The sequence below is a fragment of the Gymnodraco acuticeps genome, unplaced genomic scaffold (assembly GCF_902827175.1).
Source record: "Gymnodraco acuticeps unplaced genomic scaffold, fGymAcu1.1, whole genome shotgun sequence".
NCBI classification, from domain to species: Eukaryota; Metazoa; Chordata; class Actinopteri; order Perciformes; family Bathydraconidae; genus Gymnodraco; species Gymnodraco acuticeps.
The window spans coordinates 478332-503544 of record NW_022989752.1 but is presented as its reverse complement, the minus strand read 5'-3'; the positions used below and the strand labels follow the sequence as shown (position 1 = coordinate 503544).

The 25213-nt window shown below is 39.8% G+C and overlaps 2 protein-coding genes across 3 annotated transcripts in view; one reads left to right on the top strand and one right to left on the bottom strand.

Annotated features, from left to right (window-relative positions):
- Positions 1 to 6935, top strand: part of raver2 (ribonucleoprotein, PTB-binding 2) — a 93907-nt gene extending 86972 nt beyond the window's left edge. For both annotated transcript variants that reach the window (XM_034210482.1, XM_034210490.1), the window contains 2 exons: positions 2271 to 2483; positions 4224 to 6935. In XM_034210482.1, coding sequence (XP_034066373.1) covers positions 2271 to 2483; positions 4224 to 4364 — 354 coding nt within the window. In that variant the 3' untranslated portion in view covers positions 4365 to 6935. The remainder of the gene's footprint in view (positions 1 to 2270; positions 2484 to 4223) is intronic.
- A 4231-nt stretch (positions 6936 to 11166) lies between these two features.
- The window catches only part of jak1 (Janus kinase 1), a 31898-nt gene continuing 17851 nt past the window's right edge, over positions 11167 to 25213 (bottom strand). The window contains exons 12-25 of the mRNA XM_034210470.1: positions 23193 to 23302; positions 22463 to 22621; positions 22208 to 22295; positions 21987 to 22114; positions 21658 to 21796; positions 19135 to 19286; positions 18791 to 18941; positions 17843 to 17931; positions 17247 to 17439; positions 15911 to 16035; positions 15146 to 15318; positions 14160 to 14277; positions 13588 to 13698; positions 11167 to 12637 (exon numbers count right to left, since the gene is read on the bottom strand). Coding sequence (XP_034066361.1) covers positions 12518 to 12637; positions 13588 to 13698; positions 14160 to 14277; positions 15146 to 15318; positions 15911 to 16035; positions 17247 to 17439; positions 17843 to 17931; positions 18791 to 18941; positions 19135 to 19286; positions 21658 to 21796; positions 21987 to 22114; positions 22208 to 22295; positions 22463 to 22621; positions 23193 to 23302 — 1856 coding nt within the window. The 3' untranslated portion in view covers positions 11167 to 12517. The remainder of the gene's footprint in view (positions 12638 to 13587; positions 13699 to 14159; positions 14278 to 15145; positions 15319 to 15910; positions 16036 to 17246; positions 17440 to 17842; positions 17932 to 18790; positions 18942 to 19134; positions 19287 to 21657; positions 21797 to 21986; positions 22115 to 22207; positions 22296 to 22462; positions 22622 to 23192; positions 23303 to 25213) is intronic.

The following is a 25213-nucleotide window of genomic DNA, read 5'->3' as shown; positions in this document are numbered from 1 at the left end:
TTTCACTTCAGGGTGATAGCAGGACACCTTTTTTTCTAGTTTTGGCTGGTTTCCTTAAAAAAACAAGAAGCCCATGGCAACAACTTAGTGCCATTTTTTCTTTATTCTTGTCTTTATGATCACACATACACCGAACAGCAAACACAGTGAAATGTCAGCCTCCTGTCCACTCCAAAGGTGGAATGCAAACTGGCACTTCTCCAGGTACCAGCAACAGACTGAGCTACTGCCGTCCAACAGGCATAACAGACATACATTAAAGGTCACATATTATGCAAAATGCCCTTTTCCATGTCTTTCATACATAAATATGTGTCCCCTCAGAGTTAAGAGATTTGGAAGGTTTCAGGAAGAATTACTCTCTCTCTTTTTGTCCTGATCCATTTATATAAAAACCTGTCTGAAAATGAGCTGATCAGATTTGGGCCACTTCATGATGTCACAATTATTTTCACGGTTGTGCAACCATTAGCCAATATCCCTGAATCTCCTTCCAGAGCACCATCGTGTTTTTGTTTTTTTAAACCAATCACTTCTTAGAGGGGCCAGGGGAGTGGCAGCTCATTAGCATTTAAAGCTAAAGATACAGAATCAGCACTTTTGAAACAGAGGGGATTATGGGATGCTACAATGCATGATCTGTTTGGTATTTCATGCCAAACACTTCAGAGACATGTTATCTGAGGTAGGGGTGTTGAAAATAATCGTTTCTACGATGCATTGCGATGCGGACGTGGAAGATTCGGTCTCGATGCAGTGACGGAAGATAATCGGTTATAGCGTAGTAACGTTGCTTCCTGATTTTCCGGCCGCGGCTTTACTATAACGTTTTTTTTTTCTGTCACTTTAATATCAAATCGGTCGGTGACGCAGAGATCAGGGAACAGACGTGACAGCGGCACAGCAACACCAAACACGGAGTAGTCTGCTTTATCCACCAACCCAACACCACCAGTCCAGAACCAACAGCAGAAGAACCCGCTCTGAATCACTCCGTGTCGCTGCGGCACAGGGATTTATGTTTTTCAAAAATAATCGCGTTACAATCAAGTCAGGTTTTTGGTGGATTTAATTAAGTCTTGGATTGCAAAGTATGAATGTCCTCTAGCAATTTTCAGACGATACGTGTGTAAAGTTTGTGAAGGCAGGAGGAAAAAAGCTTCCGCGATCACCGTCTCCTCCGTTCCTCCAAACCCCGCCCCCTTCCTGAAAATAATGAGTGACAGGCTGATAGTGACCCGATAGAAACTTTATTATTCACTTAATCACTGAGATATAATGAAGCTAACTTAATCTCATACATTCATGGGATTTATGTAAGACAGAGAATGTAAGTGTGCACCCACATGCAGTATTTTAGTTGTTATGCTGTTGTAAATACTCCTGTTGTCTGCTGTGTTCAGACTCAAGTCCTGTGTGTGATGCCACATTCAGGACATTCAGTGTCCTTTTTTTAACAGAAGACCGTTGCTAGAAGCTGCAGCTAGACTGCAGAAGCATTCTTTTTTTGTTTTTGAGGATGGAACAACTTCACACACAGATATAGGGAGGCTAGACCTATACAATTCATTTATTTTGGTTTATAAATGAATGTCAAGACATTTATGTTATTGATTTCTGAAGCACTTTCTAAATAATAAAAAGAGTTCATATGTATTTACTGCATGTATGCATTGATGAAAAATAAGCCATGTGCAGTAATATAGAAAATTGAGGATGCAACGCATTGGTATGAATCGTGATGCATCGGGATATCGAATTGAATCGAATCGTTGACAGGATAATCGAATCGTGAGACCAGTGAAGATGCACAGCCCTAATCTGAGGCCTATAATATATTGTTAGAAAAGAGTATAATAGGGGAACTTTAAGGCATATAAGTGAGCCAGACTGAATGTGTCTTATATTAGCAGTAAGGAGACAAGAAAGGCACTTATAGGGCTCAGTCCTCCACCAAGGCTGTATAACCGCCAGTGTAATTCCGATAACGTCTGAAATGTAACGGGCTCTTCCTTGGCCCATGCCTCACCCTCGACCAAATTTCATGAAAATCAGACAAGTAGTTTGTCAGTAATCGCGTTGACAAACAAACAAAACAGAAAACAAACCTCGGCAGAGATAATAAAAGAGCGCGAGTCCATTTATTTTTTTATAAAACAGATCCTAAAATGAAAGTGCTTCAGGAAACATTGTCTTTATTGTGCTGCTTCTGACTTGTAGTCTCAAGACAGTCAACCAGCTGGCGTTCAATATGTGCTTGTCTCTTCCAGGAGGTGGATGTGTGTAAGCCTCTAGGAGTGTCTCTGCACCCAGTCAGTAACGGCGCCCCCCCTCCCACGGCCATCCTGCCAGCTGCTGCCGTGCTCCCTGCCTACAGCACCCTGCCTTTAATGCCCGGCTTCCTGGGGGCGCCACACCCTGCAGCCGCCGCACCCAGCCCCGTCACACACCCTGCAGCCCCCGACTGGAACACCTACTACTACGTGAGTATAGAAAATGCTCACTTAATATAGGATGAGACTCTTTAGGTACATATGTGAGCAGGGTTGGAGAGTTATAATTCTGAGGTACAATACTTAATAACTTGGATACTCACTACATTTCAAACTCAGGATTTTGAATGAGTATTTTGAAGTGAAATATATAAATATTTCTTCCTTACCTCTTCATCCATCACACTTGTAATAAAGGATGTGACATTTTAGTACCTCTGAGTGAAACTGGAGAAAACTCTTTTTTGGTTTTGCTTCTTTCTCTCTTGAAGTGATAGTTCAGAGCAACACAATCCAAACATTTCATTTTCCAGCCACCCCCCTTCAGGGTTGCCCCTATGACTGCTGATATTAGTGTGCAGTATTCGTTGTTGACAGTGGGTTGCTGGTGGATCACTGTTCAGCTCACTCATTTTCAGCAGAAAAAACTCTACTGGAAGGATTTAGGTGTGATAAGCTTATCCTTAAACAAATGCCAAAGTAATATAAAACAGACACCTTTATGAATATGTATTTAATGAGTGGTCTGCAGGAGTCACACAACTGTTGTTTACATTTGAAAACCTAGTTATTGAAACTCATGTATAGTACAAGGATTACTGTTGTTGATTCACAATATAAGCAAACAGAAAAGTCAATGAAAGGATTTTCATGTGAAGCAGAGACAGGAAGTGTTTATTGCGTTACCGGCTGTTGTAAATGCATTACTACCCAAATGATAAAACACTGACGAGGCTCTCAATCCGACTTGACTGCAGATAAAAGCAAGATACATTAGTGACAAACCTTGATGTCACCTTGCATGTCCTTTTATTATAAGTCTATTGGAGTGCTCACAATCCTTTTGGTGCACACTGCTTTCCTTTAGGGTCAAATGCCACCATTTTAAGGAACAGCGGCCGCGGACTGTGTGTGACCTTTTTGTCTAGGTTTTAAGGCTGTAACCACATTACAGCCTTAAAACACAGCCACAGTCCTCAAAGTCTAAGGCCATGAAAGCTAATGAGAGAAGGAGAGGACTCAGAGAGAGAGGCAGAGAGCATCCAGACGCCTGAGATAAGCCACGTCTCTGGATAGATTTATATGTGTTTGTACAGACAGCTTCTGTGGCCCTCTCTCAGTGGAGAGAGCAACCTTTACACACAAACACAGGATGTGTGCATTTTTGTGAAATCCACAAGATTATTTCCAAATGTTTTGGAATCTCTTTCTTTCTTTAGGCAAGGCAAGGCAAGTTTATTTATATAGCACCTTTCAACACATGGCAATTCAAAGTGCTTTACAAAAATGAAAGACATTAAGAAACATATTATAAACTGTCATTTAAAAACAAAGATAATAGTACTTTAGTTTAACTCCAGTTTGAGGTATCAACCAATTTGATCAGGTAGTCTAGACATTAAGACTCCCATATGTTTGACGAATCATTAATCAGCAAGAGAGAAGAGAGTAAGTTAAATAAAAGGTCATAGTACAGTTTGTCTGAAAAATATAGTTACAAAGAAAATTCCAAAAAGTTATTAAACACAAAACAAAAATAAATATACTATGACATTTTCTTTGATGTTTAAGAAAAGGTATTGAAGTTTGATGGCATTTTCTTTAAAATAATTACAATCCAACACACAACATGTGACATCCATCAGGCAGTGAAACAGCAGTAACATTGATCCTTTTAGACTTTTAAATATTACAAAACATAATTTCTTCACCCCTAACTCTTCCCTTCAGAACCAGACACGGGGTCATAAGAGGGAGTACCCTCAGCTGGCGGTGCAGGAAGTGACAGCATCAGACGGCGCCTACATCGGGCAGCACTCCCAGGGCCTTGGAGGGCAGTACGCTGACTACTTTAAGAGGAAGAGGCTCTAAAATGAACCAAACCACCTTGAAGCCTAAAGCTTATGGAGGGAATACGCTGGATGCCACAGCTCCCTCTAGTGGCCTTTCTGTGGCTGCCATTTTGCATCCCTACAGTAGGTATTGAGTTTAATAGAATTAGGGGTTGCAAATGGCTCAAGTGAAAGTAAGCCATAGTGCTCTTCTTTGATCCTGGCACTTATGTACACACACACACACACACACACACACACACACACACACACACACACACACACACACACACACACACACACACACACACACACACTCAGAAACACACACACACACACACACATAGCCACAAACACGGTGTTGCTTTTGTCCTGTTCAAGCCTTAACTTTACTCTTTAACTAAACTGTTGTTTCTCAGTCAATGTGTGAACTGTACTCAAATAATATTATCTTGTACATTTTTCTAATATAATGTAAACTAAAGTATACTGTATCTGTACGTATAAGCTGCTTTTGTATCTGCAGCCAGGCGACCTGTGTGTCTGCCAGCTGAAACTGTCAGGTCTCTCTCTCTCTCTCTCTCTCTCTCTCTCTCTCTCTCTCTCTCTCTCTCTCTCCTCTCTCTCTCTCTCTCCTCTCTCTCTCTCTCTCTCTCTCTCTCTCTGCTTTCAAACCCGCGCTTTGATCCGTCAGTCGAGCTGACATCTGTTTGTACCCGCTTCAGTGTCTTTTCTTTGTATTGCCCAGGTTTCCTCTTTTATATCTCCCCCCGTGGATATTAAAGGTGGGGTAGGTACGTTTGAGAAACCGGCTCGAGATACACTTTTTGATATATTTCATGAAATGCTCTTAACATCCCGATAGCAATGAATATCTTAAGTCCTTTGACAAAAATCCATGAAAAAATATCCTCAGTGGAAGCCGTAGTACTGTAAAAAGCACGACCAATCATTTTAGCCGGCCCGGCTAAAGTAACTGGATGGCCTACCTGCCTGTCAGCCTTCCATCTGGGCACAAACTTATCTCGTGCCCTCATTGGTCATGTGCACGTTCATGTGTGTTGGAGGAGGGGCTCTGTAAGGAAGTGGCTGATTTTTTCCGGCTGTGTATTTTCAAACTCTAGCGCACTCGAGCTGGTTTCTCCAAAATGACCTACCCCACCTTTAAGAGTGTGTGTGCGTGTGTTTATGCCTGTTGATATGCTGTTTCTGTGGGAAGTGTCAGCCATTTCAATCCCAAGGTTTGGGAGCACATCAGGAAAAAAGAGAAAGGGCCTGATCCAATCAAGGCCCTTTATTGTGGTGACTTTACAATAGCTTCCCTTATCGAATGGACCTTTCTTTATAAAGACAGGACAGAAAATAAAAGGCTGCTGTAAATACAGTGTGTAATACAGAATATATAAAGCCATGCGTAACAGACAATATTACAATGATAAACGTTTCCCAGCTCTTTTGAGCGTATTGTACTACACGACTGACAGGAACACATTTACTGCGTGTACAACCCTTTTTTTTAATCTATAGGCCTACTGTTATATCTTTGTAATATAATATAATAATATTCCAAGGCAATTTATCAATATTGAATCAAATTGTGTTAAATGTATTTATCTGGTTTGGTTTTTAACATTAAGCCAAATATTAGAAGTCCTTTCTCTTCTATCTCTCTGTCGTAACAGATTGGGGTGTTTTTGGGAAGATCTGTCGGATTGTAACAGAAGCGTTACTTTTATTTCTAGCTGCAATTTGAATATTAAGCCTGCCAGTTTGTCCTAAATCAATACTACATACTGACTCAAAGCTGTTTTGTATTATGTAGTTTGCACTGTTAAAGTGCCAAAGGAAAGTATTTTAAAACCACTTAGTATGTATTTGAAAAACACACAAATTGAGCAGCTTTCCAAAGATTGGAGAAAAGAATCAAACAATTGGTTGATAGTTGTGAATCATCTCCAGAATTAAAACCAAACAAATCAATCTTTTGAAAAACATGAAGCTTCTGTGTGAATGATGGTGATATTCCAAATTTCCCGTCACTATCAAATATGTTTTTGTATATTGTTTACCACAGTATACTAAAAATACATAGTATACAATAAATATGTATATGTTCTTGTGGTATAGTGTGAGATTGGGACACATTTAATTTCGTTTTTGGGACTTTAGTATCAAACATTTGTAGCTCTTTTCTTGCTTTTTGCTCATCACATGCTACTATAACGAGCCACTGTGATATTTACTTTAGTTTTTATCAATGGGCAGTTTTTATAGAGAAAAAGCAACTATTACCTATGATCTTCCCGTAGCTCATTTCTTGCCAACTGTTTTTAAAACCTAACAGATAATGTTTGTATGCATACTTTGTGAAAATAGGCTAGTTAGATGCTTTGATTTGTTAGAGCAAAGGCTGTGAATTATACTCCATGTCCACAAGGTTTGATGTTGTTCATTTAGGAGAGGGATTGGTATTTTAATATTACGGCATTGACATTAGCTTTTCTTTTATGTGCACAAACCGGCAATAACTAAAGCTCCTGTAGAAAGTTGAATGTAAAATGTAAATTTTTCTAAATTCCTCACACAGTATTAAACTCCTACGTAATGGTAACAGCTTTCTTTCCCTGTTTGTATGTGTTTTCGTATTCTGCTCTTATCTGATTATATATTACAGAGAAAAGTGCTACTTGCATCGTCATGGCAACAACGCTCACACACTGTGAAAGCCAATAGCAGGTGAGATCAGATAATGCCAATACATCAGGATAGCCCAGATACGATGACTGGCTGTAACAGGAAGTGCGTGATGTACGCACGGACACAATGGTTATGGTATCCGTGTTGGTGCACTGGGCAGGTTTTTATTCAGGACTAATAAAACAGCTTAACATTAAACTAAAGGTGGATACATATTCCTCTATTATTTGAATCTTTGTCGACTCTTGCTGTCAATTTTACCTAAAAGTGTTTCATTGTTTGTTTTACGTTTCTAGTGAACCCTTTTAACATGAAACTATGATATCTTTTTAAAGCCTGCATCCATATCATATTTTATGGAGGATATGGACAGAAGGAGGGAAGAATTTCAATGCGCAAAGAGTGAGACATTTTATTTATTCAGCTACAATATAAATACAGACGGACAGAGAATCAGCTCCAGATCAACGCCTCTGTGTGCTCATGTTTAGCATAATGGATGTTGTCACCTCTTTTGCATTCAATGCCTCTCGTCTCTTTTTTATTATTATTTAGAAGTCTTAATGGAGGATATACAAAAACTAGAATTTACCCATTTTTGACAGTCATTTTCATACACTGTCATTTCCTATTTTCCCCCTCATACCATTCTTTCATCAGTGTGAGCAGCCTGTGTGTGTGTGTGTGTGTGTGTGTGTGTGTGTGTGTGTGTGTGTGTGTGTGTGTGTGTGTGTGTGTGTGTGTGTGTGTGTGTGTGTGTGTGTGTGTGTGTGTGTGTGTGTGTGTGTGTGTGTGTGTGTGTGTGTGTGTGTGTTTCAGCTGTTCACATCCACAGGGTCTGTCTGTCTGCTCGTCTGCTTCAGTCTCTCTTCTTTTTTTTGTTGGTGTCAGCTTTTCCCCTGCACACTGTGTATTTCTGTATGCACAGAATGCAGAAACTCAGATGAAGTGCAAAAGTACATATTCCCCAAAAATAAGTAGGGAAGAGGTTTTTGAGTGTGAGGACAGAATCAGGATTGCCACGAGGAAGAATACTTGGAGAAAGGTCGCTTGACTTGAATGTAGTGCTTTCTTTAAACAGATTTTGAAGGCATCACCACTCAGATTTCGACACAATGAGAGCAGATCTGAGTGAAGTGTCACTGTTGAGTCTGTTTTTGCTTCCTCAGTGTTTTCCACCTTCTTTTACATTAACCACAACCATTTTCAGGTGCAGAAAACTTCAAAAGTGTTGGAAAAAACAAAACGTGATTATGTTCTTACAACCATCAAGCAACCCATTCACACTGATGATGAAGGATATTGGTGAGCTTTGTAAATTACAACTATGAAGAACTACTTTGCTGTTACAGCTTGGTGTCCTCTTGGGTTGAGTAAGGCTCTGCGGCATTTTTAGGTTGTTTACAGTGAATCTCTCAAGTTGTAATGGGATTCTTTTGTTACACTCTGATATTTTTGATCAAAATGGATCTGGTGTTGCCATAACAACCATGCAGTTAGTTATGTGTGACCTTGAGGATGTTTACGAGTCATTTAGATGTTTTCCTCATCCTGTCGTCTGGATGGTTCTTTGACATGTTGCTTCTAGTTTTCTGTACATTTCACAAAGGTGTAACAGCCAGTGTGTGACCTGCAAACATTTTCAGGTTAGCAGATTGTCATCTTTTATTCTGCCAAGCAGTTTGATATTTGATTCTACACAAAATATCTGTTCCGAAAATCCGACCTTGTGTCTGCTCTCAAATCTTTACTTTCGCATTGATTGAAGCTTCTTTTTGTTGTGCGTTCACTCAACACAGTTTTGCAGATGACGAGTGTCAAAGTGGTGTTGGAATCAGTAAATGCAGGCGTGTTTGTTTCTGTGGGTGTGAATCTCTAAAAATGTAGTTTTAGCAGGTAATGGGGGTGAGGAGAGAGGAAACGAAAACAACTCCAGCTGCTCAGCCTGCAGGGATTTAGATTTGACTTTTCAATGTTGTGGCTTTCTCTCCTTCTGTCTGCACACTCAGTGTTTTTATGTCTGCCAGACTCCTGTGGAGCTGTCACACTCCAACACACAGGAAATGTCTCCTGGTATTTCTGTTAGCTGGACTTTCACACTACTTTACCTTTACCTGGTGTGATCCAAATCAATATGAATGCATTTTTGTCTTTTTGTGCTTCTTACCATACCTCCCGTAGAGTACATGGCCCTCCTCACAGTTTGCATTTTCCATGAAGGCCAAATGACAAGCATCAACCCCCCCCCTGGTGAGCAGATATCTGACAGCAGTCTAATTGTACACTCACATTCATAAGGTCACAGTTGGAGCCTCCGAACCTGTCCGTCACAGGATCTGCAAATGTCTCTGTTTAGTGCAGAGTCATCCTGCTACATCTGCACATCTGTTTTCTGCCCAGGAGCCCATTTGACTTGAATGAGGAGGTACATTTCAAAGACTGCTCAGAAAAACTCAAATTCTTCTAATTTTGCATGGTTTTTTAGTTGTTATCAAACGGCACACAAGTATGAGTTAATAATGCATTTGTTTGGGACTATTTTCAGATGTGCAGTATCATTATGAATGCATACGTAATGCAGATTGCCCAGTGGTATGTCTTTAATGTTTTTAAAGAACAATAGTGCTCTATAACACAGAAAAACTATGTTCATATAAAAACAGAACTTGTTAGACGAACCAATAATATGTGGCTCTTGGTCTTTTCATGGCATTTCTTAATATTCAGAAACATCTGGAATATTATCCTATAGGTTATGCTTTAAATGAACTTGTGATGACATAAACGACACCAGTATCACAGCTACGTTTCTATTATTTACCATGAGCGTTGTCCTGATTCAGTCTTACAAAACTCAATACTTCATTGATCGTTGGGTCATCCGGGCTTTACACTGGCAATGGAAATGTGATCTTTTTTAACACATTTTGCTGAAACAACAGATGTTTTAAAACACACTGGTCAGATATTTACCTTTTTATAAATTCAAGCTATCTAGTGATGTAATGAGCGGTTGTTTGGTACTTGTTTGTGGTCCCATTACATCATTTATTTTCATCCCCATGGCTAACATCATACTTCTTTTGAAAATAAAAGCGTTGCTTAGTTTTGTTTCACAGGTCCTGTTGTGCTTGTAGTTCTACTCCCAAATGATTGGTTTTCATTATTGCATTTGTCTAGTTCTAAGCCTTCAAATACTTTTTTAGAAAGATCAAAGGATCGATCTGTAATTGAACTGACTCCTGGTTCCCCAGAAGTGACACAGCACAAACCTGCATACACACACATGTATCTTTTTGTGTTAATAGTAATATGACATAGAAAAATGCTGTTGGTTTCAAAGGATGCTCATTTCCATCAGAACAGAATGTCTCATTTGTAGTCTTGTAGTTTAGTTGTGATTTTCTTCTAGCTGTATCACTTCAGGTTCAAATCCAGACTTTTCTGATGTGTAAACGGAGCGTCCTCTAAGCTTCAGAGCATCGCCATGTTCCAGGAAGTATTCTGCGTATTTCAGTCAGCCTGGACTTCACAATAGTGAATGACTGTGTGTGTGTGTGTGTGTGTGCGGATCACAAAGCTTTGCAATACTGAACATATTCAGATTTTTCTTGGCTGTAGATGAATCTAGATTTGCTGTGCTTCTGTAAACAGTTTTGTTGCATATGTGGATTATTTTCTGACCTGAAATATACTGTAGATTTTTGCTACATTTTATATCACACTGACATTGCTATCGTTTTACTGTGAATAAGGTATTATAGAGCAATTTTAGCATGCCTATTTAAAACTGAAATGAATAGAACAAACGGTTTTCATTATATATTGCATTTGGACTGACGCAGACAGAACCCAAAAAACATTGATTTTATTTATTTTTTCATTGTGTATTTATGGATACTTTTACCTTCCATATTCATATGTTTGTCTTATTTTTGAAACATATTTATTTTTTTCTTATTTTGAGTAAAAGGAATTGTCTTTTACATTCCTAAATAAAATGTGGACTGAAGCACAATTGTGTCTTGTTTTACAGTTTTTCCACGCTTTCCACAGTAAAGCAACTTCACTTTTCTTGAAAGTCTGAGTGAAATAAAACGGCTAAAGTCGAAACAAAAAGAAACTGCTCATACCATTTCACAAACTCGCAGATAAAATACATTTTTTATGAATATTCTGGCATATTGGATAGAAATTACACATAGGTAATTATGAAAGTCACAAAAAGAAAAATATATATTTTGCTGAACATAAAATGCCATGTGAATAATCCATGATCAATTATTCTCTCTTGAAACTGTACCATCTGAAGTCCTTGCATATACAATCCTAAACATGGCTCTTTTTTGTTTTTGCAATATTCTGTATAGTATAGACATTTGATAATATATTGTTTTGAAAGCTACACAAACAGTAGTGAAGTGATACTGCCCTCAAGTGTCTCTCCCAGGTACTTAAAGAGTTCAATTACATTTAGGACAGAGAACAAAAACTGAACTACCTCCAACTATAACTCGGTGCAATATATGTGATGTCTGCAGATTTGAAGAAACCACATGGAAGATGAGACATTAGTCAAATAAAAGTAGATACAGCTCTTTGACAGAGAAAGTGCTCTCGTTTGTGTCCGGCCACTAACTGAATATCTAGTGATCTGTGGAATAATTCCTCGATTCATTTGTCTAATGTGCGAAAATGAGGAAAGATGCTTTTAACAATGTCATTAAACGTAAGATATCTCCTTATAATAATAGCTTGACAGTATAAAACTAATAAAAGCAGAAACTCCCCAGGAATGAAGGGTTTTGCATTATAGCTAAAAAGGAAAAACATCTAATGTCAACAACAAAGTGAAAAAAACATTACTGACTCTTTAAGCCAGTTCTTAGACTGCGTCTGCACTTCATTAACATCAATCTGCCACAGATCGCTCCGATCTCTCCGTCTCTCACTACAAAAATAAAAAATCATGGGATTTCCTCCCGACAGGAGTCCATGAGACATGTTGAAAAACACATCATCAGTGTCTGTGTTAATGCCTGTGTCCATCCATCCAAACAACGACTCTGCTCGGCCTCCATCTCCCAAGTCCATCAGTAAGAGTCCACATGATTATAAAGGCCTTCGGCGCACATTACGGAGCAGCGAGTTTGACATTTGTGGCGACGCGGACAGTTCAATCCCTTAGATACACTTGGAAGTCCTTTTGTAAGATATAACGGCACATTTAGCGTGAGCTAAGGCTACATATATATGTACTTGTTTCATCCAGAATAAAATGAGGAAACATCGAAATAGAAAAACAAAAATGAGAAACACAAACATAGTAAAATGACAGATGGGACAATACGTTTTTTCAGGATTGTTGAAGGGTTGTGTGAAGCTCTGATTCTTCAGGACTGTCTTTCAGCCAAATGAAGCGACACATGCAGATGCAGATCTGGGGTCTGCAGGTAGAAGATAACTTCCCTTCCAGAGCCTTAAACCTGAGGCGGTTTAAATGTGGTCCTGAGGCTGGAGCTGCTGCTGCATGTTGCTCAGCTCCTCCACCAGGCGCTCGAAGGTGATTCTCCTCTCCGGCTTGTGCTCCCAGCACTTGCGCATCAGCTCGTACACCTGAGAACAAGAACAGTGTTAGAAACTGCAGTATCAGCATGTTATATTATGCTGCTGCTGCTGCTATAAAGTTGTTCAGTGTTTGAAGGTGACGAGGAGTTTTGCATCGAATACTGGGAACGTTTTTCAGGGTTTTTTGCTGATTCCCTAAATGTAATAACTACTGTATGCCCTCACCGCTTGACAAGCCAGACAGGCACACTGATTGGTTCTATTTACTAATTTAACAACGTTTAAAATATCAATACAAATATTGATGACAAACGGCCTCCTTTGCATGCCACTGTTTTTGCAGGCTTGTGTCCAGACAACTAAAACTAACCTATACATCAAGTGTACATACATTAGGAGAGTAATTGCTCAGGAAATGTCCGTCTTTCTTTGGGTGACATAGTAGGCCTATATTATAATATGACCTTTTTTTGTGGCAAACTATAATATGGCATTTTTATAAATTGTATATGAATGACTTTATATGCCATGAATCAAATACTATACTATGACTCTTTGTATTTTTAAGACACAGTTACAAACATTACTTTTTTGGTAACATTTGACTTTTGTTTCAATGTTTATATACCAACAAATATTATTTTAGGCATTCAGAGCATTAATATAAAAAAAGATGTTGGGGGTAGAAGGAATGAGAGAGCGCAAAAGAATATACAAGTTGCATTATTTACTATGATTCTTTTTAAGAGAGGTAAAAGAGAACATGTTTTTAATTGCCATTTTGAATTTCTTTTTTGAAACCTTCTTCCCCGTTTCCTCTCCAACACCGAAGACCTCGTGTATACATAAGAAGCTGTTTCGTCATTGTTTGCTCCTCACCTGTGATCAAACATTCAAACAGTTTTGAGTGTTGCTTCCCTTCTTTTACTTTTCTTTCCATTTGTGGTCTAAAGTCTGTGTGGATGCTATCATTGTGTTGTCATGGTGATGAGACTTACAGGCTCAGGACAGAACTCAGGACGAGGCAGCCTCCGCTCAGCCTCCAACACCTTCACCAGGCGGATGATGGTCATCTGTCCTTGAGTTCGACCAATCATATCAAGGAAGAGCTGCATGGGAGACAAGAGCCAGTTATAAAAGAAACGACGTGCAATGCTTTTCAATGAATCGTGAAACATGAAAGTAAAACTCCAGTGCGGATTTAATAGCTCGGTTTTTTTCATTCCTTTTTACAGATCTCTTTTTTGAAAAGTCCTTGACCTGTGTAGATCTTTAATACCAATTTGGTTTCCAGCAACAGTGACAGGTAACGCAGGATAACAGTGGCAGTTAGAAGCTGGATGTAAATGGAAGATCTTCATGATAGCTCTTAGCTCCTGGTGGAGTCCGTCGTCTGGCGCTTTGGCCAGCGACTGACACCATCTGCCACAGACAAACGACTGTGATAAAAACATGTCTTATTTTCTGCAAGAGCGGTACAGTGTGTGTGATGTTGAATTATCATCCGAGCCTCTTAAAACACACAGCAAGGGTTAGAGGTTGGATGTCTGTGTGAGGGTGTAGAACTGACCGTCATCGGGCTCTTGGAGGATTCGCAGTAGGTGATGAGTTCGTACATGGTCACCCCGAAGGACCAGACGTCTGACGCCAGGTAGAACTTGCAGTGAGTCAGACACTCTGGAGCATACCTGAACAACAACGGAACATGTTAGAAGAAGAGCATGAACACTTTTACAGCTTCAGAGAGAAAAAGGCAAAAACAGCACATTTTAAATGCTGAAGGAAACTTCTATAATGTTCTACTTTTTTGGAAATATTTAGAGGAAGCCAATTTGTTGTTAAAAAAATGGTTGTGTCCATGCAGAATAAAAAAATAAGGGATCAAGGGATTGAATGGATGTTTGCTATCAGATTGTAAGGTGTTATAGAGATAGAGAAAATAATATCTTTGTCAGATTTGACAATTATCATTTTCTTAACCCAATGAAATGCTTGTGAGAAACCATTAAGAGTATCTTATATCACCAGTATTCCACATATACGCCAGTGTTTCCCCTACCATTGTCTTGGAGGGGCGCTGCGCCCCGCCAACGGAGCCCCGTCAACGGAGCCCCGCGCCCCCCATTGAAACTCAAGGTGTTTAAAAAATAAAATAAAATTATAATTCTTTTTATTTAAATTGCAACTAATCTATATCTACTGTCACTTTTCACATGTGCTCTTTTATTAAATAAACTAACCGCTTTCATTTTAAGTCGTGAGTTTAGTGTTTTTGACCCTAAGAAACACTGATGACAACAATCCACAGCTCCTCTCTCTGCTCCAGAGGATTTAAAATATCCCAATGACAACCCCCCCCTGCTCAGGCAGCGCCCCCCCAAAGCAGTAAACCTAGGGGAAACACTGTACGCTCCACAGCGTATCACCTTCATTCCCATCTTTTCACGTCTTTTAGTATTTCCCCCTCTTCCTTTACAAAGTCTCTTGTAACAATAACATCTCAGCCCGGCCTGAGAGAGTATGACGTTTGATAACTCCCTTTCCCTCTTGACTCACCAGAAAACAGGGCTGTCGTTTTCGTCTTTGACGGTGTAATATCCCTCGTTTTCCTTGATGCTTTTGGTTAGGCCGAAATCTCCGATCTTCACGGTCCTCTCGTTCTCCACCAGCACGTTTCGGGCAGCCAGGTCACGGTGGATGTAGTTTCGGGATCCAAGATACTCCATTCCCTTAAAATAAAAAAATAGGACATTGCTCAACGTTTCAAAGTTAGAGAAATGCAGTCTATGGGTGATTGGAACATGCAGACATAGAAAACATCGTATGATGGGAGAGGACCTGCAAATGATTTAATGATGCACATATTATGCTTCAACTATAAATCTAAATACCTGCTGCAATACCAGCCTTTGTTTCAGACTCCTGCACCGTTTCCACAATGTTTCTAACGTATTTCATTCAACATGGCAACAGCACCCCTTAGGACTTCTTATTTTTTGGGCAGATTAGCAAGAACAGAGTGAGGTTGTCTTTTCTGAGACATTTTGACCAATAAGTTATATTATTATTTCAAAAGCAAACAACCAGCATCACCAACTCACAACAATCATGTGAACATTTCTGTTTGTTGTTCTTTTGGAAAGCACTTACCACAAGGAAGGGTTAAACCTGAAGCATATTAAATGATTGGGTATGCTAGGATAACTATCTTTTTAACAAAAGAGGTCAGGTGTTGGTTAAAAAAGGCACTCTGTTATTGTCTAACTACCCGTATAAGATGTACTAGATTGTACTAGCTGGTAAGAGGACATTCCCTTTTACCTTGCAGATCTGTTCAGAGTAGCTGAGCAGGGTGCCGAGGCTGGTCTTGCTTTTGTTTCGGGGGAGATACTCCTTCAGACTGCCCAGGGGAAGGTACTCCATGATCAGCTTAATGGCCTGAGCACCTACAAACAGATTCACACATCAACAGAAATCAGAGGCAGATATCAGCAGTGTAGTCTTTCATAAATAACAGCTTGTGTGTTTCTGTGTAAGCATTTGGTAAACCCCAGTCTTATGTCTTCTAAGTATAAACCCCAGCCTTATGTCTTCTAAGTATAAACCCCAGTCTTATGTCTTCTAAGTATAAACCCCAGTCTTATGTCTTCTAAGTATAAACCCCAGTCTTATGTCTTCTAAGTATAAACCCCAGCCTTATGTCTTCTAAGTATAAACCCCAGCCTTATGTCTTCTAAGTATAAACCCCAGTCTTATGTCTTCTAAGTATAAACCCCAGTCTTATGTCTTCTAAGTATAAACCCCAGTCTTATGTCTTCTAAGTATAAACCCCAGTCTTATGTCTTCTAAGTATAAACCCCAGTCTTATGTCTTCTAAGTATAAACCCCAGCCTTATGTCTTCTAAGTATAAACCCCAGTCTTATGTCTTCTAAGTATAAACCCCAGGAGGCAGTTTACCAACAATTACCCGTATTCTTAAGATATGTATAGTTACTTCCTAGAGAGTAAGTGTACTGCAATATGGAAAACAGGTCAAAAGCTTTTCTTTTGTGATTCGGATGAAAGATTAGTTGTCCAGTTTTTTTTCTGCGAGTCGAAAGATTCAGGAAATATCTGCTTAACAGCGGAAAGTGTAATTAATGACAGTCTAGATTTGATCGAGATGCGAAAGTCAGTGATTCTGATGAGAGGCATACATGCCTGTTTGTTTGGGTCTTTGTGTAGAACGTTGGTTCATGCTGGAATAAACTCCTATCACTGAAATGCCGGCCTGGAATTTGAGTATAACTTAAGGACACTAAGCTCTGCATGAAGTGAAGGGGGGGTCAGAAATGTGTTCTATGTGGTCTATTAAGTCTAAATGATGTTCCCAGAAGTAGAAATGGGTCGGGGTCTTATGGGTTGAGAGGGAACAGGATGAAAGAAATCCCCTCTGTCTACACCTAGAATCTAGATGCAGCATGCTTTTCTACACTGACATGATTGTACCTCGACAATAAAAGCTTGCTTTCTGGTTTAATGTATTAATACAACAACCCTCTGAACCCTGTTTTGATCTGTGCTGAGTGACTCAGACACACAGGTGGATTTCTGTTTGTCTGCAGCTGAATATACATACGTCAGTGTTTATTTTTGCAGGCACTCTTTTCCTCTTACCTTCCTCCTGGCAGATGCCCTTGTATTTGACAATGTTTTCATGGTAGAGTGCTTTCAGGATGTCAATCTCACTCGAGAGGTTGTTGCTCTGCTCCTCCCGGTTTTCCGGCTTCAAGGACTTCACCGCCACCAGCTCTCCGGTTCTATCTCCTCGAGGATCGTAGCGACACAGCTCCACTTTGCCAAAGTGGCCCTGCATGAGGAATATGTGACAGGATGATCATGAAGAAGTTACTCTACTTTGCGGGTCATTTCAGATATCTGCCTATTGTCCTTTAGTCCTGTATCAGGGTGTCTTTGATCTGAAGAAAATATTTGCTGTTGTTTTAATCATCCTTGCAGTTTGTTTTTAAGTTATGAAAGATGAAAATAATGATAATAATAAAACCTCGGACGGCATCCTTAATAGAAAAAAAAAACATACTGCAACTACGTAGATGAAGTATAAAATATGAATACATGTTAACTATAGATTTAATTCAATATGATCAAAATGCATGTGAACTAAATGGTCAGGATGTTTTATTAGATCATTATCGTAAATGTTTTCATACAGGGATTAACACAAAAGCTTAGATACAGCAGGAAGAGTTTACCTCGCCCAGATCTCTGATCTTCCTCAAGAATCTCTTTTCAAACATAGTTGGGTCCACCCCTGTTTGAGGCTGGGCTTTGAAGGATGGGTCTGAGCGATGGAAAAAGAAAGAAATACATTAAACATGCTCGGTAGAACATGTATTGTCTTCAACATAAGCACACTTTTGTCAGAGGAAGTCAAATGTGGTTGACAGTGTTGCAAGATGTTTGGTGGTTATGTAACTGCTCGCAGACTCTGGTTTCAACACAAATGGCAACTTTTAGTAAAGAAAAATCATAACACAACCAAGACTCATTCTGTATTTATGGTTTAAATAATTATGATATAGTTTATTTGAAAAAATAGTTTCTGGAAAGTTCCTTATACAGCTTTAAGCTTTATTACAACAGCACTATCTCACAATCTGATAAATATGTGTCTGACTTCATATTGTAAAATGTTTTGGTGCAATATATATCACAATGTTGTTCGATTTAGGCGATTGTGTTGCATTCTTTAGATTTTTTTTATAAAATGGTGGAACAACACTGCAGTTCCTAATCCTGGCCAGCAGGTGGAAGAAGAGGCAGTGTTATGTTGCTATGGGGCCCAGCAGAGGGGCAGATCAGTGATATTGCACCCAGTGAACTTCCTGATGAACATCTGAGTTGAGTAAACAACTTTCTCTCTCTCTCTCTCTCTCTCTCTCTCTGTCTTTGCACTGCTTACTGGGCGCTGCTAGGTTAGACACAAAACATGCAAACCAGCCGTATCGTATTCCAACTGTAGACAGCTGCCTGCATTGTTTGAGCCTGTACCTGCATGTAACCTGCACACTCTCAACATTCAAGTTTTGGGGAAAGAACTGCAGAGAAAAAAGGTTTTACTTCATATTTTCACCTACCCCTAAATATGAACATATCTAACATACATATTGCACAGTAACACACATTTCCATCATACATACATTTATCTGGAAGGTTGACTATTTCTCTGACGATAGCCCTGAAGAAAGGTCTCTTCTTGGGGTCGTAGTTCATGCAGTCGGTCATCAGGTGAGCCAGCTCTTGGCAGTCTGGGGTGGCCAGTTGGCACTCCATTGCATAGAAGCGCTCTTTCTGCTCAGCACAAACACATGCATGTACATGAGGAGGTGCATAAAGACATGATAATATGATTATTGATGTGAGATACCGGACAGAGGAGGTGAAAAAGGCAAATGGCCTACAATACAAAGTAGGGCAGCCCTCAGATTTGAAGTTAAAGAATGTATATATGATCACACATTGTCCTGCCGTTGTTACTCCGTACCTCTGTCAGTTTCTTGTCTTTGAGGGGTTCCTCTCCATCATAGCAGATCTCCCACAGGGTGGTACCAAAGCCCCACTTGTCAGCTGGGACGCTCAGGGAGGACATGCTGTTCACACACTCAGGAGCGATCCATGGAATGCGATGCACACACTCTGCAGAGGCAAACCAAGTCAGCTTTAGCAACTGCCAATCAATCAGACACACATTTGTGTCTTCATAAAAAACACAAAAGATCATTGTTTGGAGATGAGTGAGATACACAGAAGTGTGAATCAACAGACCTGTTTTTACACAGTTTAAATAAAGCTAGTGTGATGTTTAAATGTAATTGCAATAAGTGTTTCCTCACAGATATATGTGAAATACAGACTTCACCTTTCAACAACAGTACTTATTGTATTTAAGCAGGGGGTTACTTACAGATTATGCATGTCTACTTACAGTAGGGCTGCTCGATTATGGCAAAAATCATAATTTCGATTATTTGGGTCAATAATTGTAATTGCGATTATTAAACTCGACTTTGAAAACATCCATTTATTGGAGAAAAAAAATGTGAACAGTATGTTTTTAACAGTTGATTACCCTGAACTCTAAGTGTAATTCAACTGGAAAAAAAAAAAAAGTAAAAATAATAATTAAAAAATTACCGTTTTATTTAGATTACGTTGTTTTCGTAATCGTTGCAAGCCATAATCGTAATCGCGATTCAAATACGATTAATTGAGCAGCCCTAATTTACAGTATATAGATTCATTGATGGATTAAACGTAAATACAGCAGAGTGTTTATTTCAACCGTAAATTTGAAATGTGTAACTCGTATGGTAGTGTCATACAGTATGTACAAGATACATATGATCACTTACACCAAATGCTAACAACATTCTGGAATAACCTGGAATGAATGGTTGCTGGAATACTCTCACCTATTCATAATACTAGGAAATAAATTACTGCTGATTGGCTGACCTCCACGCTTGGCTTTCCGTCTATACAAATGCGTCAGATGAGGGGCGTAAGTTAGTGCGTGCAGCTCAGACAGGAAAACCGGGGGACTGACCGGAGGGAAAGAGGAGGAGAAATGAAGAGGGGGGAAAGGCAGTGGAGGGGCTGTATGGAGTGAAAGGGGAAGATGGAGAAAGAAATGAAAGCGGGAAAATAGATAATTGATTGTGAGGACAAAAAAACAGAGAGAAAAAAGAGAATGAAGTAAAGTGATCAGAGATTGCTGGGAAGAAGGGAAGTACGCTCCCAGTGGGTTTCTCAGCACTTTCCCCTCTATGCGTACAATTCAATCTATATACAAGGACATTGATGTGTAACTGGAAGACTGATTGTTCTGCAGAGTAATGGAGGCAACGGGAGACATATAAAGAGTTCTGGGAACAGAGAGGGAGGGAGGAGCACTCCCAGGGGCGGGCTGTGATTAACATTTGCAGAGTAACATTTCCAGTCTGTCCTGTGGTTTGCAAATCCATCTGAGCATCCATAGCAGGTCTAACAGCCAAACAGAAACAGGGGGCGGACATTAGCGAGGAACTGCGCAATTGGAGAAATATCCTTATTCATGTGCCATCTTCCCTGAAACTAGCCTTTACAAAACAAATGACAGTCTTAGAGGGAAATGTGCCCGATGCATTTGTATTGATCAAGTGACAAATGTGAATACATACCGTACAAAGGCTTGATCGGAAAGGTTCTGATAAAAATCATATTTTCAGTTTTTTGTGGGACAACAGAGGACAAGAAAAACAAATCTGACTAATTTCTTCAAGACCATTGTCAATATGTTAGTAGGTGTGTTGTGTTTCACATATTAAATGAAGTGCTACATAACTTTGGTATTTTTGGAGATCTAGTTAGACTTAAAACATTTAATGAAAATTAAACTGACTAATTCATTGTCCAAATGAAACCTGTATCCATGCAGTTGTACTGTAGCACTGTGTTCTCATTTTGGTTTCACTGTCATTTACAGCTGACTTTGAAAGAAAGTGGAAGTGATTGTGACATTTTCCATGGCAGCAATTTTTACTTTTAAAAAAAGTTTCACTTTTAGTAAGCCAGAAAAAGAGAGAGAAAAAGAGAGCAAAAGATAAAGAGACATCAGAGATGGGACACAGGAAGTGATCCAACTGGCTGTGGACGCTGCGCAGCCATGTCTTAATGTCTTTGTGTATGTGTGTGGGTATAGATAGGAACTTTTCTAATGGTGAGGTCGAGAGACATGCCCTTCCTTTTCCACTGTGAGAGTTACTCCTCGTAAAAAAACGTACACATCGTGATAAAAATAAACATCAAAATCTTAACCCCTGAAGACAAACTGGAAGAAGCTAAATGAAGAACTCAGAGAGGGACTCAGAACCACGGCAAGAACCATTAAAGTAGGGATTTGTATGGGATTAAGTAACTGTTATAAATTGTAGTGTATTGTATGGCATAACATTAGATAGACACCAGTATAATATACAACCCACATGTGTTACTACTGTGTATCAAATATGTAATACTTTGTACTAACCCTCTCTGGTGAGTACTGTAATTGGTATTCCTGGGTCGCTGAGCTTGATGAAGGGCCCTCCTTCATCCGCGTCCAGCCCGTCTCTGGCCAGCAGGATGTTTTTAGCACACACAAAGCCATGGACCAGCTTTTTGTCCTCCTAAAAACACACACACACACACACACACAAACACACACACACACATACACACACACAATATAACACAACTATTAGACCAAAAGTGAGATAGCAAAGAGAACAAAAAATGGTGCATACGCAGTGATCCATACAGGGCTGTGCTTACATTTTATAGTTAGTGTGCATGTGTGTGTGTCTTTTCCTGTCTTACCAAGTAGCTGAGAGCTGAGGCCAGCTGCATGGCCACCTGGAACTTCCACGGTGTGCTGAGGGGCGTCTGCTGTCTCCTCATAAACAAGTCCAGGGGTCCTAGCTGCACAAACTCCTCAACCATGATATCTGTTACACACAAACACAGAGAGAGAAGGGGTCAGAAACAGCCTTACACTCTCAAGACACATTTACAAACACACAGCTCATTAAGGCACTCACTCTCCTGGTTGCGGACACACACTCCATAAAGCAGTACTATGTGTTTGTGGGACACTTGTCGCATCATGCTGGCTGTTTCGAAGAAGGCCTGTACACAGAAAGACAGAGATAACTCGACACAAGGCACACTGCAGAAACCTTTTGATTTTGAAACAGCTTGCTTCTACTAAGTAGGATCTTTGAGTATAGTAAGATGTTACAGAATGGATGTAGTGCTCTTAAGACCAGGATACAGGATCTGTGAGTGTTTCTCACCAGTGAGATGTCCCTGTGTCCAGAACCCAGCACCTTCAGGACCACCTTCACCTGCTGGGAGGATGAGTTCCCTCCATTCTCCTCATCGTCCTCTATACTTTTCACCATCAGTGAGCCTGAGTAGATGTTGGTTCTTGTGCCCGGGCCAAGGTGCTCCTCCTGGTTCACACAACCCAGAAAAGCATAGTTAGAACCAGTTTCCAAACTACGGCTACTACAAGAATATTAGAGCATTAGCATTAGTGTTGTTAGCTAGGGTTTGGACAAACCTCTGCACGTACTTACAGAGACAGAGCAAAACAATGGAGTTGTGTAAAAAATGTAAACTGAGATATGTCAATATTTACATAAAATATGCAAGTTCACATAGTCGAAGTAATGTCTGTATACTGTAGATCTGAAGTGTCTTTTCATATAGGAGAAATCCTAAGAGGATCAAATCTGTTGTTAGGTATAAATGATCCTGTGTGGATTAGTTCAGTTGTTTGCATTTGACTAAACTGCAGTAGATGTGTTGTTTGTGAAGGTCTTCTGTACAACATATACGGCACACTGGAAGCTTAAACCGTTTTCATAAAAACTAAATCTACTGTACATTCATTTCAAACCTTCTAATACATTATATGGAGGAAAATGTTGGTTCGTTATTTATTTGAATATTTGTATATTACATTTACATTCATGCTCTGACCATCATATGGGAGACATACGTGAAGTTGAGAGGCTGTACCTGTTTGATTTCCTCCTTGAGAATGCGATGGAAGCTGACCTGACTCCCCTGCATGGGAGTCAGAAGCAGCGGTTCTCTTTCTTTGGTTACCACCAGCAGGTTAGAAATCTCTGCAACACAGACACACATTTAAAAAGCCATAACAGGGTTCTTATTGAAGGTGAGCATACTACAAAGTCATTTTCACAGGGCCATTTTCAAAACCATTAAAGTATTTTCCATTCTTCTTTTTCAAAATCAAGCAGCAGAGACTTGACAGCTGTTTTTGTTAGGTATCGCCTCAGAGAATCAAACGTCTGCTTCTGGTGTCTTCAAGGTCAGGTTGTTTTGAAACTGTCAACTTTAGATTGATTTAAACAATGCAATGCTTTCCCGCAACAACAATGGACTCTGAAACCAATAAAAGCAGAAGTGTATTCACAGCGTGGGGCACTGTCTATCGCAGCACCTAAAAAAAGCAACACATGTGTATATGCTACATATGCGCTGGTATCCAGCATGAAAGCCCAACAGTCAGTGTATGTATACATGTGGTAAAACAAGCTCTAAACTATTACGTCAATGTGGCATTGATGTGAACAGCTATTCGGGGCGGCTTGCCACACTGATTCAGTTTATTTTTTGTATATACAGAGCTGTGGGTGGGAGGATGAAATAAAAATGTGTCTTTGTGCCTATTGTCGTACTATATGTGCTTGCAAGTGTGTGTCTGTGGGTGTCTGATGTTGTGACAAAACCAGCGCACTGTGGTTTAAGGGGGAAGTATCTGCACTCCATCAGCATCACCATACATTCACCATCAAAGAGTGTTAAAAGCACTCTTCTGTATGCAATCTGGGTCTTTATGCAAACTAAATAATAGATGTAAATGTACAAATAAAACATGTACTCAATGTGGGTTCAAAATGGCAACTTTTTGTTGTCTGCCGGCTAAATGGCCTAATGTATGTTCACAATTTATTTATTATTTAACCCTCAGTTTTGGCAGATGAGTCATGCAAATCTAGTAGCCTGTTCCACCAGTATGTTGCTGCTAAATGGTGCTACTTTGTGCCATGCACCCAATCCTTATCCCGTTTACACAATCCAGACCTAACCATAGTCATTTACTTTGCTCATGTTTATGGGAGAAAACCCATATTCTAGTGATAAGTACACAAACTTGTTTAACCTAAAACCATGTAGACAGATGTGATGCATCTGCCATTGCATTCCCACTCTGTATTACTTTCCCAACAGTTAAAACCATGCAAAGACCCAACATATCATTAGTGTAGGAGTATTACTTGGATCATATGCTCAGGATGTGGAGACACCGGTGTCAGCAAGAGTGTGGTATAAAACTAAATATTTGAAATAACATCACAGCACTTATATCGTTCTTTTAGGCAGATAAAAATGAAGAGCCTAACTCTTAACCCAAACAGTTGTACCTCATGATAATGATCAACACCACACAACCCCAACAAACGTACACAGCTCAACACATCCATGCACACACATCTCCACCTTTCCCTGAGCGGGGGAAACACAAGATCTGCTAGTTTGGCTCCGGAAACCCACATTTACAACTATCTTCCTCCCTGACACCATTTCACACAGATTGCTCTTGCCTGCTTCAGGTACCCTCCCTTAGCGACAAAAACAAACACATCTTCTATAACAGGCAGCTCCACTCTAAATCCTGTATGGAGGGAAGGTTTTGCTTCATTGACCTCTGTGGGTTATACAGTTCAAGTCTGTTGCAATTCTGCCCCCACCCAACATCACAGGCATGTGTGGTTCGTTAAACGCGTTGCCACACCCAGTGTTTAAGTAGCATTGCACACGATACTGCAGAGGGGAGGGTTGCAGTATGGGTGTGGACTGAGGATGTTCATAATTGGTGTTGGTGAAATTCCTGCTGCTAACCATAATATGTCTTAATCATTTCATTTTCTCCCCCCGGGTCAAACGTTTCTAAATGTTTTTAACAAACAGGAGTAGCCACCTGAATCTCACTTCTGCTCACTACCCAGATC